The sequence below is a fragment of the Aulostomus chinensis genome, chromosome 21 (assembly GCF_037954235.1).
Source record: "Aulostomus chinensis isolate RoL2024-O1b breed Wild chromosome 21, RoL_Achi_v1.0, whole genome shotgun sequence".
Lineage (NCBI taxonomy): Eukaryota > Metazoa > Chordata > Actinopteri > Syngnathiformes > Aulostomidae > Aulostomus > Aulostomus chinensis.
The window spans coordinates 21,559,375-21,572,100 of record NC_141340.1 but is presented as its reverse complement, the minus strand read 5'-3'; the positions used below and the strand labels follow the sequence as shown (position 1 = coordinate 21,572,100).

Below are 12,726 nucleotides of genomic sequence, written 5' to 3'. Positions count from 1 at the left end.
CCTGGGGGGGGGCTCCTGAGCGTGTACCTGCTGGACATCAGGTCTGGCGGCCTGCCTGAGATCAAACGCTTATCTTGTCTCCAGCACGCAGCGCTCGCCTGAGGTCTCTCACTTCACGAGTTTTCAGCTCATCGCTGCTATTGACTTGTGTTCAGCCCCCAGCTGAGACAGGACACAGTCCAAGGACACCCACACAGGTGGTGGTTTAGTTTTTATAGGACATCTGTCCCCTGGGGTCGGGTGTGAGTGTGGCTGTATTCTCCAAGGCCAGATATGAGAGTGGTATATATCTTCTCTCTACTTAGCAAGAGTATACGTGTATCTGCAGGGGACAAAACTCCAACCAGAACACATCAAAGCCAGCTGCTGTCTTCACTCATGACCACGCAGCATTCATTCAGCAGACAGCCGGAGACAAACATGTCCTCTAAAAATGTTTCTCAGTTTGCAACAGGAAGTACAGTAGTTGCATGATTGCAGGTGTTGCAGGTGTTAACGTGCTGCAAAGACATTAGCAGCTGTGTTGAAATGTTTAGAACCATGGGCAGCACTGCTCATGATGTGCAAACCTCGCCTGCTCGTCCCCTCCTGTCTGCTGTCCTGCTACTCCTCCACCCTCTTAGTCGTCACTTAAGTCAGTTCAAACAAAACAAAACAAACGGTTAAAAGCCTTGCGCCCCCGTCACATCTGTCCAATTTACAGCTTCCATAAATCGTAAATGTTGATTGCCTCGCGGCCTCCGAGCCAGAGCACGTATGGAGAAATACCTGATGAGGATCGGTCAAACATGGCTCTAACATACTTTCAAGTTTAAAAATATAATCCTCTATATTAAAAAGCATGTTATTCATTTCAATACATTAGAATCCCTTGACAGCCCTAATCTATAATCTTAAAGTGATGACGTTGAAGAGCTACGACTGACATCATGGGAGGAAACTTCAAATGGTCAGATATTCAGAAAAAACCCGTCTGATATTAAGTGTTTTTCTGTTGTCTTATATATTATCTTTTAATAATACTTTGTACTCACGTATACTTATAAGTTAAGCATATACATGATATAAGTTTACGTAGATCTAAAAGACAAATGTTCTTGGAATGTGTGTCTGTGTTATCGTTGCCATTTGTGAGTCCCTTCCTGTTGTCGGAACGGCACCAATTAGTCCTGGTGCTCAGGAGATTTGTGGGACCCCCTTGTAAAACACCTTTAACTACTTCCAGATGTTCAAGGGTTCAAATAAGGTGACTTGCAGCTAAGTCATTGATTCTGCCTGGGATGCATGAGCAGGAGATCCCGGATCATCTATAACATTAAAGAAGTACATGGATGAACTAAATACAGTGTTGGATCATTTTCTACCTCTTTGGGAACTGCCACAGAAACATCTTTATTACACCGTCGAGAGTTTACCTGAAAAAGCTCCCATCAGGCCAGACTCCATCATCTGGAGAGGGTTGGTCTGAGAGCCCCGAGGATCTGGGAAACCTGCCATGGAGGCTAGAAGGAAGGAGTGATGGGACAGAGGGAGGATGAGAGGGAAGAGGTGGATGAGCAAACGTGAAAAAGGTAGATGAGGAAGTCAAAGAAAAGGATGAGGGTGGGGGTGATGGAGGGGGGGTTGGTGGTTAAATGGAAAGGTAGGAAAGTAGGTAGGAAACAAAAATGGGAAGCCAGAATTACAATAAATGACATCACTCACTGTATATGGTAAAGGGTTCAAATAATAATCATGATAGGTACCTTTGTTTAGTTCAGAATAAAAGCAGAATAGAGTTACGCTATCATAACATTGTAGCTCAAAGGTCAGCTGAATAAACCCTGCTAGCCTCTCTTCATGGTTAATTACTGTCTCGATGTTCCAGTCTCTGGACACGACAGATTAACGTCATCACCTGGTAGTCCCAGCTCTGAGTATCTTCATCATCTTGAGTAGTATTAAGCAAGTATTGTTTGCTCTGATTGATGCTAATGCAAGAGGTAAACTAGAGCTTCAGTCAAATTCAGTAACATGAGAATTAGCAGAGTACTGCACTACAGAGACATCATGTGAAGGGAAAAAACGGCTACTGACAACAGGACTGGCCAGAGGAAGGGAGGCGGGTAAAAAGACGAGCATGGAGTCTGTCCAGCGCAGGATTGCATTGCTCCAACAGTTGCTAGCTGTTAGCTTTTAACTGCCTAGCAGTAGGAGAGGGCACTTCTTGTCTGTAGTTCATTTATTTTCATTTTGTCAACAACATACTCACACCTTGGAAGTAACATTATCAGTTAAACCATGTAACATAAATGGCCTGAGGTTACAAAAGTCATGAGCAGTGAAGTGAAAAGTGAAAATATTTTTTTGATAAAAAAAAATGGAGGAAAAACGATGAGGACAAACAAGAATATGTGAAGACACACACTTGTCCTAAAAAAAACATTTTTTTTTTTCCGCAGAGATACACATTATTCCTGACATATCTCTTCATACAAATTATTCATAGAATGTATTCTTGACTTTTGGAGTCTTTCCGCTGGAAATACTTTGAAGAGTTCTTGGTAACATTTGAGTAATAGATGGTGGTCTTTCTTGAAACTATATGTGTATTTATATGTGTGTGTGTGTGTGTGTGTGCATGTGTGTGTGTGTGTGTGTGAATCTAAGTGTGTCTAAGGCTTCAGTTCTGACTGGCAGCCTTCACAAAAATGAATTTTCTGCTTTAGCTATCCTCATAAACCAACCACTGTCGGTCCAAACATGCAGTACTTTCATGTCATTTTGAAGCATTGCTTTGGGCCAGCACCATTTACCTGATAGGAAGTCTGTAGCCGAGGCCTGCTGCTGGTCAAGTACGTGTCCCCGCACCTCTCCCTGCGGCTCTGGGTGCAACATTGATGTCTGTCCCCCTACAGTCAGCTTACAACCTGCAGTGGTGACAACATGGAACATTAAAACTGCAGTTCCTCCTCCTTCATGCTGACACGCCTCTGAGCAGCTGTAATTTAGTGCTGTTGTGAACACACCCAGACGCACTCACACACACATTTACAAAATGTAAACATTAAGATACATTGCATTCCATGACACAAATGTGACACGCCCACACGGATGCACCCACACTCTCACCTGCCAAATTTTCTCCCAAAAGCAGACCCCTGTCTCCTAGCAGGCGACATTCAGCGGGATTTTCTATGAGCTGCTCAGAGCCTCTGTCTCTGTCTGTCTCCACAGCAGCATCAGCTGGCTCTGAGCTACTAACACTGTGAACCCTCAGTCACACACACACATATGCACGCACACACACGCGTGCACAACTGCGATCACAGTCAGGGAGACTGGGTTTGGTGTGACGTCTCCCTGTCTGTCTGGTTCAGGACCCGGGTCCTGGCAGCAAGCACCTCCCCTTGCCTCCCTGACTTACTACAGCTGACTCGCTCCCTGCCTGCTCACGTAGTCACCCTTCAGCTCTTGTCCCAGTCTCCATCCAGGGGTCCTGACAGCACCGCAGGGTCCGAAGCCCCGACTGGTTGATTTCAACTGGCTTTTTAGGTTTGACTGTGTCTGGGTGAAGGACGCGAGGGATTTAAGAGAGGTAGGAAGGAAGAAAGAGAGGGAGGGGGAGACAGGCGGGGTGAAGGGTGAGGCACAAGTGGCGGAGGGATACCTGACTAGACGTTATGAATGAGTGAGTGAAAGGGCGAGACGATTTCCAGATGAAAGTATAGTGTCCAGGAAATAGACTGGAAAGAGAGAGTGAGAGTGGACACGCGGGAAGGAGGTGAGGCAGAGGAGTAGCAGAGGGAGGGAGGAGGGGAGAGAAGGAGGGAGGCACTAATGGCAACCCTCACCCAGCAGCATCCACAGAGGGTGACACTGAGGCAAACAGACAGGATGCCAGCCAAAGTCACAAACACTTGCGTATCAGCCACACACAGGGGCCACGGTGGGGAGCCTATTGTCTGGCTCCACGAGATGCTGGAAACTCAGTGTGCAGGGTCAGAGATTGATTCGCTCACACTGGTGCAGCCGTGCTGGCTCTCAAATTAGTGTCTGTCAGCTGGTGTGTCTCTCTGGAAACACACACACACTTAGCTTAATCGGAGGTTACTTGGAATGTTTGAGGAAACTTCCTGTGTGGCTAAGGTGGCCAAAACAAGCGCGCCCTCCTGCAGTGTGTGTCTTCTGCTCGTCTCGGTTAAATCAGTGGAGCGAGAGGCTTGCAGGAGGCAGAAGGGTGCTGAGCTGCTGTCCAAGGTGCTGAAATCAGACCAAGCAGCTTTGAGAGGGCAGTCTGGGGCACTGCTACAAAACCTCTTATGGCAACCATTTTTTTATCCCTTGGCTGAGATCACATCAATATTTCAAATTGAACAGATGCCCCTCTGTGACATAGATGCCCCGCAGCATCATAGATGCCCCTCGGTGACATGGATGCCCTGCAGTGACATCTTATCATGAAGGAAATGACTGAGACAGCAGCCAAACATCTGGGTACTGGGAAGACATACCGGTAATTGTTCCTAGAGGGTGAGTAATACCCGGCAGGAGACTGATTTTGATGTCCTCCGTTGTCATGACTACATGACCTTTATCAAATGTCTCCTTACAGACAGAATTTCAATTGCTGCTGTATTTCTATGGCAATCTTAACACTGACTATTTGGACATGATTCACACTTGTAATGTAGAATAAATGTGACATTGACATGATCAACATGTTACATGCTTCCCACGTGTCCACATCTTGGAATGTCTGGGGATTTGTGTCAGGGATGGTCAGATTCTGTCGTGTTCTTTAAGGTGATACTTCAGCTGAAAAGTATAATTTACCATTTAAGTACCCAAAGTTAGTACCCCCCCCCCCACTGTACTTCTTAGTGTTATTCTACACTCTATGGTTGAATACTTGTTATCCTTCACTGCTAAGCCTGCTGCTTCAGAGTCGATGTTGTAGGGCATGAGGGGTGCGGCAGCCTACTCACACAGTAACTACATCAACCTTCAGACTGGGATGTTGATGTTTTCTCTCTCCCATTTCACATGTGTTTCTTTGTACTTTTGAAGCATTCAAGCTGAACGCTGAATGTAGGTGTGGCTGCAGGGATGCTCGACCGCCGTGATGTCACACATATACCGTGATGTCACACATATACCGTGATGTCACACGTATACCATAAACATTCTTCTCCTTGGCTTCTTCATCAAGAGAGCACCTTCCTCAAACGGTCCCGTCCTGGTTTAGATGCCTATGAGGACATAAGTCATGTGTAGTGGTAATCAGCCTGTTAGTGAAAGTCACTAATTTTACATACACATTCATTTCTATAGAACTCTTCTTCTTATCGTCTTCGTCTTATTACTGTCATGTAAGCTCAACACCAAATCTGAACACTTTCAATCTCTCTGTGATTCAGCACAGCGCTCGACGCTTTGCTCTGTCACAACTGTCTGATCTGGGTTGAGCCGGGGGGACAGTCTGAACTCCTGCAGCTGTCCTCCAGCTGACCCCAGCCTCTCCCTGCTCCTCAGCCTCGGCTCCTAGAGCTGCTGGAACACACACTCCGCACTTTGTGTCAGGGCTGCCACGAGACCACAGGCCACCAATGACGCTTCATCAAGAGGACAGAGTGATATTATCTGGTGAGGACATTAATCCTGAGTGTCCTGGTGATTCAGCCACAGCAGAACATTAATCACGGAGCTAAAATCAAGTTGAAGCATCAAGGTTTTACCTTTGTGTACATCTTTACCTGCAACTGCCCTGAAAGCTGGAGCAGTTTTCTTCTTATGTAAACCTTTTATTTATAAAATTCCCTCCTCAGCCTCCCCTAGTGGATCTGACCTGCGACTTTAGAAGATCAAAGCTTAGCTTAGTTCTCTCTAATCCAGCTAAAATGGAGCTTTCAGAGCTACAGCTGCAGCTGTTGACACACATCTGGTTTTCAACACCTCCAAAGAAGACCAAAACCAGCAGAAGCCAAGTTTAGGTTTGTCACCCCCTTACTTGATGATCAGGGGCCACCTGAGTATCTGACTTGTGTTCAGAAATGTTGGTAGGCCACTGTGTAAACTCTGAGTGAGTCAAGTCACCAGGAAGGGACAAAAACGTGAAATATCGTACGACGCCAACAACTCTGCATTTGACTTTAACTTGTATTTTTGCTGTTGCTGACATGCAGACTCTGATCAACGAACTCTGATCAATTCCCGTCCTAAACTCAAATCAAGGCCAACATCCAAAGCTGCCTTTTGACAGGAAGAAAAACAGTTCAGTTGATGCTTAAAACCTGTTTACTTTTTCCCACATAGAAAACTGATGTGTCATCAATAAAGGAAATTCACAAGGAAGCAGACTAATAAGCAGGAACTGTGATGTCATCAGTATCACTAAAACCAGGTCATACATCCCCTGTTCCCCTCATCCCCAAAAATAATGGTTCAGTCCTGGAGAGAGGAAGTGGTTTTCTTGTCACAGTAACACCAGCGACCATCCAACCAAGCCAACCTACCAAACGACAGCCTAGCACAAAGTTCATGTAGGAGTGACTTCATGAGGCTGCTGGTTTCCTGCTCCAGCATGTGATTGTGGGAATAAGAAAAGTGGCTTGACACTCTGGAAATACTCTCCTCACATGGTCTTTCAGCACTCCAGCCACCTGCAGTCTAAGGTGGGACGTAAAGAATTCGCCTTCATTATATCTCTGACGGGCAGCCAGCTGCAGCACGGGGTCTTTCTGGGTGAGTCTCCATGTTCTCCCTGTTCCTGCTGGGTTCTCTCTGGTACTCCAGCTTCCTCCACAGTCCAAAGACATCAAGAGGGGACGAGGTTAATCCAGACTCTAAATTGACCGTAGGCGTGGCTGGGAGAGCCAATGGTTGTCTGTCTCTATGTGTTGGCCCTGCCATGGACTGGTGACCTGTCCAGGGTGAAGGCTGCTGGGATAGGCTCCACCCCCCTATGACCCTTAACAGGATAAGCGGTAGAAAATGGATGGATGGATGGATGAATGGATGGATGGATGGATACCCCCCCCCCAAAAAAAGATACATCTTTCATAAGGTTAAACATTTTCCTGTAGCTTTTTAACTCTGCTTTCATAAATGTACTTTAAAGCACTGGAATTTCAAAGTGATTTCTTTCAAAACAAGAACCAGCTAGAGAGCAAGGGGCCTTCAGTGAGACAGCATCTGTATGCCTGCGCATGTGTGCATGTGCGTGTGCATGTACATGCGCGCGCTTGGATTCCTAAGAGAAGCAGTTGATTGATAGGACCTGCAGGAATCAAGACACAAAAATACACGCGCGCACAAATACACACACACACACACGTCTTCCCTACATCCTCACTTCTTTCCTTGGAATCAAGGCCTATTGTGTCAGCATGTCTTCCACACCTCCTTCTCCTCGCCTAAAAACAAGCATGTATTTGTGTCTGAAAGAACAGAGGCAAACCCTCTGGCTTTTGAACCCGTACATAACTTTCTCCTGACTTTCTACACATCAATATTTGTTAGTTTTTATTCGCAGGATTAAGAGGTTGAGCCACGGCGAAGGATTTCTGACTACCCGCACTATTATGTTTTCCTCAACTGTGCATTTTCAGCTGTAATGCTTTCCAGCACTCCTCAATGTCACAGATCACAATTGACGCTACTGAGCTGAGTAGGGTGGGGGGGCTACATGCAGCTCCCACCAACAGGGATTGTGCAGTCAGTACCTGTCAAATCAACAGATGAATCCAGCAACTGCATACTCCACAGTGCAGCCAAGAGCATCACGAGCTGCCCCTGCTGATGTTTCCCATCCAGTCTTTCACGTGTGAAGCGCACACACGTATATAAATGTGTTCCATCTTCAAAATAGAGACCGACGAAGTCATGCATTTAAAGTCAGTCACACCTTTGCATGTGAGAAACGCTCACACAGATGAAAAGCTTTCTGTCCTCACCCAAGACATCTGAGAGGGCTGGAATTAGGTGGTTTTTTTCTCCCAGCTTGGGGATTAAAGCTCCATCATGAATATTTAAAGGAGATTTATCCAGTATTTCTACCAAATCATTTCAAGTAAAACAGGACGTCAGCGTGAGGTTATCAAATTATACAAAGATGGTGATGTGCTAAGCTTTAAAGTTAAACTTACTTTGTCGCTATGGAATTTCAATCAAATAAAAAGAAGGTGACAGCGTGACGAGAAGGGCAGGGGAGGATTTAAAGGTTGAGGTCAACAAGTTGGCTTTTCAAAACAGTTTAAAGTTCATCTTTTTAATTATACATATTATACATACACACATACATACACACATACATATATGTGTGTATGTATGTGTGTATGTATGTGTGTATATGTGTATATGTGTATGTATTATGTATGTGTATATGTGTATGTATGTGTGTATGTATGTCTGTGTGTATGTATGTGTGTATGTATGTATGTGTGTATGTATGTGTATACGTGTATGTATGTGTATATGTGTATGTATTATGTATGTGTATATGTGTATGTATGTGTGTATGTAAGTGTGTATGTATATGTGTATGTATGTCTGTGTGTATGTATGTGTGCATGTGTATGTATGTATGTGTGCATGTGTATGTATGTGTGTATGTATGTGTGCATGTGTATGTATGTGTGTATGTGTGTATGTATGTGTGCATGTGTATGTATGTGTGTATGTATGTGTGCATGTGTATGTATGTGTGTATGTATGTGTGCATGTGTATGTATGTGTGTATGTATATGTGTATGTATGTCTGTGTGTGTATGTATGTGTGTATGTGTATGTATGTATGTGTGCATGTGTATGTATGTGTGTATGTGTATGTATGTATGTGTGCATGTGTATGTATGTGTGTATGTATGTGTGCATGTGTATGTATGTGTGTATGTATGTGTGCATGTGTATGTATGTGTGTATGTATGTGTGCATGTGTATGTATGTGTGTATGTATGTGTGCATGTGTATGTATGTGTGTATGTATGTGTGTATGTATGTATGTGTGCATGTGTATGTATGTGTGTATGTATGTGTGCATGTGTATGTATGTGTGTATGTATGTGTGTATGTATGTATGTGTGCATGTGTATGTATGTGTGTATGTATGTGTGCATGTGTATGTATGTGTGTATGTATGTGTGTATGTATGTATGTATGTGTGTATTTTTATGTATGTATGTGTGTATTTGTATGTATGTATGTTTGTATGTATGTATGTGTATGTATGTGTATATACGTGTGTATGTATTTGTGCATGTGTATGTATGTGTGTATGTATGTGTGTGTATGTATTTGTGTAAATATGTGTGTATGCGGGCTGCACGGTGGTGCAGTGGTTAGCACTGTGGCCTCACAGCAAGAAGGTTCCGGGTTTGAGTCCCGGCTCGGGCACGGGGTCTTTCTGTGTGAGTCTGCATGTTCTCCCTGTTCCTGCTGGGTTCTCTCTGGTACTCCGGCTTCCTCCACAGTCCAAAGACATCAATTTGGGGACGAGGCTGATTGATACTCTAAATTGACCGTAGGTATGAATGTGAGTGTGAATGGTTGTTTGTCTCTCTATGTTGGCCCTGCGATGGACTGGCGACCTGTCCAGGGTGAACCCCGCCTCTCGCCCGTAGACGCTGGGATAGGCTCCACCCCCTGCCGCTGGGATAGGCTCCAGCCCCCCGCAACCCTTAATGTGTAGGAATAAGCGGAAGATGACGATGGATGGATGTGTGTATGCGTATATGTGTTTATGTATCTAAGTGCGTATGTTTGTGTGTATGTATGTATGTGTATCTGTGTATATGTATGTGTGTGTTTATGTATCTATGTGTGTATATGTATGTATATGTATGTGGGTATGTATGTGTTTATGTATCTATGTGTGTGTATGTGTGTAGGTATGTATGTTTGTGTGTGAATGTGTGTATGTATCTACTGTATGTGTGTGTATGTATGTTTGTGTGTGTGTATGTATGTGTGTCTATAGTGTTGAATGACCAAATGCCTCAAATGCTTAATCATAAAAAATTCAAAATAAAGTTGTATGAATGGATGTGATCTGGGGCCAAGTCTGCGAGGATGTGATGTGCCTGTCGTTTTTTAATAGCAACAACAGAAACACACTGCACCGCCACGTCAGGGTAATGACTGGCAGTCATCAGAGTATTTTTTTGTAGTCTGACTTCCCCGTTTTGTCTGGTTTGGTACATTCTGTGAGTCACTTAAGGCTCTGTCTGTGTAGGGTACGTCTGACCTTTGTCCTCTTCCATGTATCATCACTTAACTTTAATCAAGGACAAGTTTCATTTTTTTTATTCTTAAAACTAATTGATTAATCAGTCCAGCTCAAGTTTCACACATCATTCCTCATCAATCTTAATTTTCTACATTACCACAAATGAAGATGTGATACATTTATAGTTGTTAATCATGGTGGAGTCCTCAGTGCTGCTTGGTGTCAGCAGGAGTGGGCAGCACAGCTCGTTCTGGGCTGGTGAGGAGGGGCGGTGTTCCTCGCCATCTCTAGGCTCATATGCTTGAATCTATAAGAGGAGTGGAGGGGCGCAGCTGCTCTGAGGCTCTCTGGGCTTTGGGATGTTGTGCATGTAAGGGTGTGTGCTTTAAAAGGTACAGGACAAAACTCCTCGCTGAAAAGAACATCTGCTTGACTTTGACATGCAACTCGCTTTGTTTTTCTCCCAACATCATCAGCACTGCAACTCCCTGAGTCTAAGTAGGCCAGGCTGCCCCATATAGACTCACATACACGCTGGATCCCAGAAGGCAGCACGACCTCAGGAGCAGTGGAACCGTACAGTATACGGCACTGTACCTCATCTCAGCCGCCTCAAACATGCCATAAATATGTTATAGGCGCACGCCAACATGATAGGAAACATACATATGGCTCAGCAGAGCCGTCGCGTGCACAAACGACCGGTTCAGAGGCCAGAAGCCCAATAAACTGAATATCTGGTTAACAAGGGAGCTCGTATGTGAAGCACTGCATTTTACATTGCATTCGTATGTCCCTGTCCCTCTTTTGATGTGTGTGTTAACTTATTAAATGTGTGCTTTAGCATTTCGTCTTCACACACACTCACTCATGCATAAACATACACACTAACACACACACACAGAAAAAGGTGGTGACCCCAAGTAGTGGAAGCTTCAATGATTGGTTTGCGAGGATCCTGATTCAACCGCTAATCTCACAGTTGAAGCTTCACAGTTGCATTACGCAATCACAATGCAGGTGACGCAGGGTAGCGTGCATATCTGGTACAGGTGGGGGCGGGGCTTAGAGTGTGTAATGCGCTTATGTCCGTCTACACAACGTCGCCTGGACTGTGCCAACATAAGGTGGTTGTTGCCTCGTCCACAGAAGGCTACACTGGTGTCGGACTGAAAGTTACTACAGCAAAAGATGGCCTGCGTTGCAGCAATAGGGGCTAGCTTAGCTGTAGCACAAGTAAGTTAGCTGGAGGTGAGCTCGCTCAAGACTGAAGAAGGAGGAAGAGGGAGGAGAGAAAGGAGCATGGGAACAAATGGACTATGTGACCAAGGAGTTCTGGAGAGTTTCACATGAAGCCAAAAATAATGTGTTGGAGGATGCGGTGGAAGCAGCTGCTGAACCTGCTGGTCTCCATGTTCCGTCATCAGCACGACGAGGCTCAGGATGTAAACAGGCTTGGTGGAATCCAGTCAAGAACCCAGCAGACTGAGGTAGCTCTGACTGGGAGAAACAACACTCAGTAGACTTGTAGACTGGCTGGTTGCAACAACAATTTCAGCTCTTGGTATGACAGACATAAAAAGGGCATATAAAATCATTTATGCAACAATTCATCAAAAGTAACATCAGTCCATACATTTCTCTGTCTTTTTGACAGAACGTAGGTTTTAAAACCCTGTTGAGGGGCCTGAAAGCTTTCTGAATGGGCCCTAGATGAGGTCACTGTGTTACAGATACCGTTCTCCAAGGTCAAGACTAATTTCATGAAGTCCTGCAGCCTCAGGTGGCCTTGAAGAACCATGACGTAACGATGCTGTCTGACAGAAGTACGGGATGACCTAGCCTGACATTATTATTGTGTCACATATGGCGCCACAAAACCCTCTTAGGTACTGGAGGAGGTTGGATTGGGTGGTCTGATGGACACCGGTCGCTGCTAGCTAGAGCCTGAATGATGCAGCAGCCCGCTACCACTGATGGGCCTTTCACAGTCGTAGCAGTATGAAGCGAGGGGAGTCAGTGTACCCTCAAGCACCTCAAGTGCTGAAAAAGAGGCTTGAAAATACAGATAGCTAGAATACCCTTATTTGTTTGAGTAACAGGCAGAAAGGGAAAAAAGGTATTTTTTTTCTTTCTATGTTCTCCTTAAAAAAAGGAGAGTGTAATAAGGAAACAGGCTTGTAACCAAAGAGACAGATTTTTCAGACACAATAGAAAGTGATTTCCCTGCAGCACACAGTAATCTCTAAGCTTCACACTGTAAAAATCCAAAACCAGCATGAAAAAGCGTCTTTTTCTCTTAGAGATCAGCTACAACACAGAAATATCAGGAAAAGGAAATAACACTGCACATATCATAGAGACGCTGCAGGCACAGAAAGAGAAAGAGGCCAAGAAGCAGTTACACATTAGATAAGAGGTTTAGTGCACGTTGGTTAGAGGAAGAAAGAGGAAGCCCACACCAGGTAAATGTGTTATATTTCCATTTATTAGCACAAGGTGCAGGCAGAGAGGCACGTCTG

General features: G+C 44.7%; 1 protein-coding gene across 1 annotated transcript in view; it reads right to left on the bottom strand.

Moving 5' to 3' along the window:
- LOC147242038 (uncharacterized) overlaps positions 1 to 12,726 on the bottom strand; it is a 100,841-nt gene that overhangs the window by 48,362 nt on the left and 39,753 nt on the right. The window contains exons 4-5 of the mRNA XM_086191430.1: positions 2,796 to 2,909; positions 1,416 to 1,502 (exon numbers count right to left, since the gene is read on the bottom strand). Coding sequence (XP_086047556.1) covers positions 1,416 to 1,502; positions 2,796 to 2,909 — 201 coding nt within the window. The remainder of the gene's footprint in view (positions 1 to 1,415; positions 1,503 to 2,795; positions 2,910 to 12,726) is intronic.